The sequence below is a fragment of the Lygodium microphyllum genome, chromosome 25 (assembly GCF_053477565.2).
Source record: "Lygodium microphyllum isolate KBCC chromosome 25, Lygodium_microphyllum_v1.1.10, whole genome shotgun sequence".
Classification (NCBI taxonomy): Eukaryota; Viridiplantae; Streptophyta; class Polypodiopsida; order Schizaeales; family Lygodiaceae; genus Lygodium; species Lygodium microphyllum.
The window spans coordinates 82,944,197-82,951,037 of NC_141159.1; the positions used below are offsets into that span (position 1 = coordinate 82,944,197).

General features: G+C 37.2%; 1 protein-coding gene across 1 annotated transcript; it reads left to right on the forward strand.

The window, feature by feature from the left end:
- The first annotated feature begins 871 nt into the window (after nucleotides 1-871).
- LOC148014434 (uncharacterized) lies at nucleotides 872-2,357 on the forward strand. The gene is made up of 3 exons (XM_087667275.1): nucleotides 872-1,077; nucleotides 1,168-1,235; nucleotides 1,960-2,357. The coding sequence occupies exons 1-3, from the start codon at nucleotides 969-971 to the stop codon at nucleotides 2,086-2,088; spliced, it is 306 nt and encodes a 101-aa protein (XP_087523401.1). The 5' UTR covers nucleotides 872-968; the 3' UTR covers nucleotides 2,089-2,357.
- Nucleotides 2,358-6,841: the final 4,484 nt, after the last annotated feature.

Sequence of the window (6,841 nt, forward strand, 5' to 3'; positions counted from 1 at the left end):
TAAGTACACTCATATGGGGATACGATGACTTGCTAGTCTTTTCCATAACACGCGTTCAAGATCTTACTACAAATTAAGTTGTGTTGGTACTTAGGTTTATTCAAAGTGCAACCTAGTACAAATTATCATAATTTTTTATTTGCAACTTGGGCTTTAACAAGGGGGACAAACATCCTAGAGCACACATGGTAGGGTGCTTGCCTCTCAACTTGGAATCTTGATAGAGAGTAAAGGGACAAAGGCAAGCTGCCAAATGAGTTTGAATATTACTAAGGAATGTGAGTGGGAAACAAGACAAGCAGTGAGGGCTTCCACTTCCCTTGATTTCTTTACTATGTGACATCCTAGGTGCTCCCATAATTCTGAGCTAAAGATGTGCTCAAGGTGAGAAGCCCCTTGCTAATTTCTCTTCTCAAGGGACAATAAGATTAATTAGAGACGAGATTGCATAAGGTTCCAAAATCATTGACATTCTCTAGGTTGGATCCTTGTTGAGATCGAGGAAAGGGGGTGGTCAAAGGAAGGGGCAAAGGCAAGCATGGGATGCTTTTTTTGGGCATTTGAAATGCAAACATCGAAATTGGATGAATGATGTAGCTGGAAAGCTGGTGAGGCCTACTGTAAGGCACGAGATGTGGTTTGGTGCTTGCCTTGCCTTAGGGGATGATGAAGTATGGCAGCTTTATTTTGAGAGAGAGAGAGAGAGTGTGTGTGTGTGTGTGTATAGACAAGCTTGTTGGGATTGGCATTAGGCTTAAAGAAGAAACTTAGAGTAATCTACGAAGACGGTCAAAGGTTCCCAACCTTAGATCGGCTCGTATATATAAGTAATCATGACCCTGCAGACAAAAGATATTGCAGCCTACACACACACACACACACACACTCAGTCACTCACTCTCTCTCAGTCTCTCTGTCTGTTTATCTATCTGTCTACCTATACCGTCGTCAGCCTCACTGTTACACCCATGGCTCGCCTTGCCTTGCAACTGGCCCTCGTCACAGCCGTGCTGCTCCTACACGCCGGCACTTACATCCATGTTGAAGCGGCGAGAACAGTTTCGGCTCCTGCTGCAGGTTTTGATCATCTTCCTGTTCCAGTAAATTGATTCAAATTAACCTCAATTTTGTTTCTTTACGGTTGCCTAATTCCATGCAACTGAGCAGGAAATCGTCCTTCTTCCATAGCCAAACTTACGCGAGCTCAACCGACTTCAGCCAAGGATGTTGCTCATGTGAGTTGAGAGAGGAGAGAGAGAGAGAGAGAGAGTGTGTGTGTGTGTGTGTGTGTGTGTGAGAGAGAGAATGTTAATAGGGTTCATTCATTGTGACCTCTCATAAGCATTTATATCCTCTACCAGTTTTCCCTTTACGTCTATTGCGTTTTCGTATTGGAAACCCAGGTCCCAAGGGATGCATTTCACTTTAGTGATTGTTAGCTATAAGGAGGTATTAAATTCCAATTCTAGTCCTCTCAAGTACCTCGTAGGTCTTGCCAATGAGCACCAACTCAATTAATAGGATGGTGTGTGAGTAATGAAAGGGAAACAATTCGCTTCCTATAAGTAAGTGCCTCTAGGGTGCCTGACTCTTTGAGGTGCAAATTGGTATGAAGACCAATCACAAGTAACTCTGATTATGGTCACATTAGAAGAAACATGGAGGCATGCACTACACTTTAGTGATAGTCACCTCCCACAAGTATATACTATAGCATTCAATTTTCAATAGTTTTGTTGGGCTGCATACAATCACACATACAATGCCATACACTTTTTCACAGCCTTGTACAAGGCTATCTCTAGCTACTTAATGGATAGAGGGGGAGCAATGTTTTGATCATCTTAACAAAATTATCGCTAGTGAAAGTACATTCAAAATCATGACTTGTGCATCTAGTAATATTTTGTAGCTTGTTTAAGTGATTTCATTAATGATTCCATATCTTTGAAAATGTAGGTGGATGGTGTGTACTCTAATTCACATTTTAGAGGGCTTGCAAGCTTCATTGATTATGAGGAACCCACACCTAACAAGAGCCACAACCCTAAGGGAAAGGCTATGGTCACTCAAAATCCAGAGCCATGAAACCATTGATGTTCAAGCAAAGGCTACGATCATAGGTGGATGTTCCAAGCCCTTTTTGAATAGAATGATTAGCAAACACATTATCCATTCCTTGCAGCTCGAAGTTTTATCACATTTCTACTAATTCATTTGATTTTTCATGTAAACATTGAAGAGGCTTTGTGTCATTCTCATAGTTTGGAGAGCACTTTCCATTCCCAGTCTAGCTCAATTAAATAAGATAGGTAAAAGCGTTTTAAGTTGGAGATTAGCATGTGCTACTTTTTGTATTTATCATTGATCATTGACATTCAAGATTGCAATAAATCTTGCAAAATGGTTTTGTCTTGTAGTGACAGGATTTTGACTTTTTGATCCATAATGCAAACCTTTCTTTAGAAATGTGATATGATGCATTATGTCTAGTAGGAGATATCTAGATATAGTAAGCTTGATGTGAAAGAGGTTTAGAAATGTTGTGATCTCATTGTGATTAATATGTTTAATGGAGAAAAACCACTATCCATTTTGATCAAGTTAATACAACACGTATCACATATGTGCATGCACCTCCCCCTTACACACACACACACACACACACACACACACACACACACACACACACACACACACACACACACACACACACACACACACACACACACACACACACATGAATGCATATGTGCACATGTGTGCATAGACATATGCACAAACCTACACAATACACTTTACTATTTTCTATAACACTTAGCTCTAATTGCACTTTGCTCATTAGGTATGTGTTAGTTTGTATAAAAAAGAAGATGCATGCTTTAAGAGTAAGGATCATCCCAATGTTTGTAAACTCAACCAATCATCCAAAGAATCTATTCAAGGCATCCTTAAGAACTTAAGGTTCATACCTTAATAATATTAAAACCACAGAAACATAAGTACTAAGTTGTACATGAATGTAGCACTGGGACAAGAGCATATATAGGTTGCCTACTTTTCATTCCTTTAAGTAGCTATAGTATAAGAAGAAATGGGCATATGGAAAAATTCTCATAGTTCAATTGATTTTTTTAAAGCTTTTGCACATCTAAATTCTCCTTCCAAAAATCATTCTAATGTTAAACACTATTTGTATAATAACTCATGCAAGTCAAAAGTGTAGATGTTTTATTGGTCCAACAGTATATAGTTTCAATAATGTCATTGACACAAAAAGGCAATGCCTCTATTCTTGTCATGGCGTTGGCAATGGTACGGAAAGAGGAACAATTCAACCCTGTATGACAATATAATGCTAGAGTTGAAGCCAATCAGATCAAATATCCACTCTAAATGTCCTCAAGCTAGAATCACCCCAAGACAACCACAATGAATGGTTGCTAAAGAACGAGCAATACATGACTTAGTTATGGAAAATTTGGTATTAAAAGTTGTTTGCTAGGTTTTATTTTATATTAAACTAAGCACACATATCTACTTTGATTGCCGCAAGCACAAAGCTTATACAAGCAAGGCAATCATACCACAATGTCTTTCAGTCTCTTTGGAGTGGAGATGATTAATGACAAGGGCACCATCCCAAATTCAAATTCCATCACAAAGACCCAAATCAAGAAAGGAAGAGTCAACTGTCATTCCTAGCCCATCCATTGCCAACAAATTGGTGATATGCAAATAGATAGGCAAAAACAACTCAAAAAAAGAGAAAGTAATTTGAACTTAAATTGAGTGAAGGACTAACTAAAACTCTTGGGATAAGAAGCCCCTTCAAGTGCAAGATTTCCATTGCTACAACGTTGGATGGAAGAGTCACAAACAGTCAAAATGGGTGAATACCATCACCCAAAGTGCTAGAAGAAGATTTCAATGATCCTACTACACCTAAACCACTTTCATAGATGCATTTCTCATCAATCAAAAGGGGATTGAAGAGCCCACTCCACACATGCTTGAACCTTACATAGAAACATTCTTAATACTAATACTCATGGTGACCCTAGCTCATTAAGGAAATGTGATATAAAGGGATTTCATAAAATCTCTAATAGGTTGGGGAGATTTGAAAAATACTTGCAAAATGGCATGCATGCCTCAAAGATAAACCTCATGCTAACCAATTGATCTTTGAAGAGCCATTAGAAGGTTTGAATTTGGCAATGGACTAGGTTGCATCAATGTTGTTTGACTACAACGATGACTTATTTGTATCCCTAGTGTTAGGACTCTAAAGACAAAGGAGATAATGTATTAAAAGATGAATACAAGAGTGCATATGACTTTGATGTCAAGTCCATTCAATATGACATTTATAAAATAACAATAGATTTGAAGATTTGCTCATCAATACTGGCATAGTTAGATTACAAATCGAAGTTAGAATGGCTAGAATAATTAGAAGCCTTTGGTCATAAATGTTTAGGATATCAACCCGTGGCCCTAACTCTTGAAGTCCTCATGGTTAATAGAGGAAAGAGGCCTTTGTTCTAACTCACAACAAGAAGAGTTAAGCACACAGTTGGAATATAATATGAATAGTGACCTTAAGATTCCAAATCCTACAAACATGTGAAGAAAGAAGAGAGATCTTCATATCTATTTGTGAACAAGGTGGCTCAAGAATGCTCAAGAGGACTAAGACTTAGATGCTAGAAGTCAAAAGATAGAGCAATATATCCCTAAAAGCTTTTCAAAATTCAAAAACTAGAATTGCATCATAATTATTCTTAGTACAAAGAGAAAAAGGCAAGTCTAGAAAACCCATCAAGATACCTAAAAAAGTAAAGGATATAGAAATTGGAGAAATGTGAGAACCAGTATTCATTATACATGACCTCATTGTTGTTGAAGATGAGAGAAAGATCCTTAGCTTGCTCAAGGATTTTTGGAATGTGTTTGATTGAAACTACATAGATCTCAAAGGAGTTCTATCACATGTACTAACATATACTATTTTGATAAACCCTGATTCCAAGTGAGTCAAAGAGTGACCTTATCCAATAAATGCCCACCATACACATCGTGTATGAGAAGAGCTAGAAAAACTTCTAAAAGTAGGATTCATTTATCATATTGAGAATACAAATTGGGATTATCCATTGTTGTGGTACTAAAACAGAAGGGGAAGATCGAAGTGTGCATAAATTACAATGCCATGAAGTGAATTGGGAGAGAGAAATACATGAGAGAGAAGATTGTTGAAGGAGAGGGAAAGAGCATAAGAAGAGAGAGAAAGAGGAAAGAAATGACAGAAACACTAGAAGAAGAGAGAGAAACCCAAGAGATGCAAGAAGAAGGCAACTATGAAAGCTGGAGGAGAGAGACAAAGTAGGAAATGATTTGTACTATATTCAAATTAGTATAAAATGACTGGTCTTTCTATCTTTTATACATGTACCCGATTTCCCATACTTTACATTCTATCCCTACTCAAAAGAACTATTTGTCCTGAAGAATTTTTTGGAACTCATTACAATGGCTGAATGTATGAAAAGTCAGAGCAATACTTTGTTGCATTGGCTACAAAAATAAAGAGATCACGAAATAATGGATGGAACCACAATAACTCCATTAAAAGGCATGTGCAAACAATTGACAACATGATGTCTACTAAATACCCTACTGTAGTGAAATTGAAATATCTTTTGATGAGCTTATTCAAATCAAGTGTACTATGGGTCAAAAGAATGCTCATTTGAATATTTCAAGTCATATAGGTCTTTCTCCTCTATAAGAAAGTTACAATTAAAAGTAAGCTAAAACAATAAGTTGTCTACAAATTTCAACTAATAGAATAAGGACTAAAATGACTAATTTTCAACCAAGTAAAGCTTTGAAGAATAAAGATTTTTTCCCAAGATGGATGTTGATCTAATGAATGTCTAAAAGCCATCCTATATCCACCTAGATCAAATAGTATTTAACATAATAATGATCAAAGGAAAGCAAACTGTTATCTCATGAGCTTAACAACTCGAGTCAAATGGTTAGGAAGAAGAATTTCCATAATCACATCCATAATCATATCCATTGAGAACTGATTTTAAAGTCAACTTTAAATAGCAAAAGTAGCCGAAGACCTGTAAAAGAGGCGTTTTGATGAAAAATGGAACGATTATGGATCAAGGAGTTAGAGTTTTCCTATATGCATTTCAATGCCAAGAATCCAATGCAAGTGTCCATTCATCGATCGAAGTTCATTTGTCCCCTCATTTAATGGCTGCAAGATTTTGCGTTATGAAGCACCTACTAGATTCGGAAGCTAGAAAGCGTATGACAGAGGCCAAGGTGATAGATTTTGATGCTAGAAAGCTACCCGTCTAGTCGGGTTGCAATTTTGAGGTTATTTGTCCCTTCGTTCAAGTCAGAACCACTTGTGGACAAGTGTGAACATGCAAGTTGGAACTAGATAGTTTGTTGGTTAAGTGCTTAACCATGCTTAAAAGAGCAAGAACTTTTAAAAACTCACACGAATGTGGGGGGCCACGTTTTTTTTTTAGCGCCCCTTCTTCCTAATTTAAAAATTATTTTCTTTGTGTTTTTTAATTATCCTTCACCTTCTTTCTAGGAATGGAATGTGAAATTTCTTCACCCTTTGATGCTCTAGAATGCAAGAAATGATGAAGTAAATGAAAAGATCCATTTTCATTCTTTCTCTCTCCTATTTCTCTCTCCTCTTTGTCCGTTGTTCATATGGCTGTGTATGAGAGAGAGGGAGGGGTTAATTCGAGGAAGTGAGGATAAATGATGGTTTGGAAGCGTAATGGCACGTAGATTGGGT

Coding starts and splice junctions, on each gene's coding strand:
- LOC148014434 (XM_087667275.1), top strand. CDS start 969: ATGGCTCGCCTTGCCTTGCAACTGGCCCTCGTCACAGCCGTGCTGCTC. Junction 1,078..1,167: donor AGTTTCGGCTCCTGCTGCAG/GTTTTGATCATC, acceptor GCAACTGAGCAG/GAAATCGTCCTTCTTCCATA. Junction 1,236..1,959: donor CAGCCAAGGATGTTGCTCAT/GTGAGTTGAGAG, acceptor TTGAAAATGTAG/GTGGATGGTGTGTACTCTAA.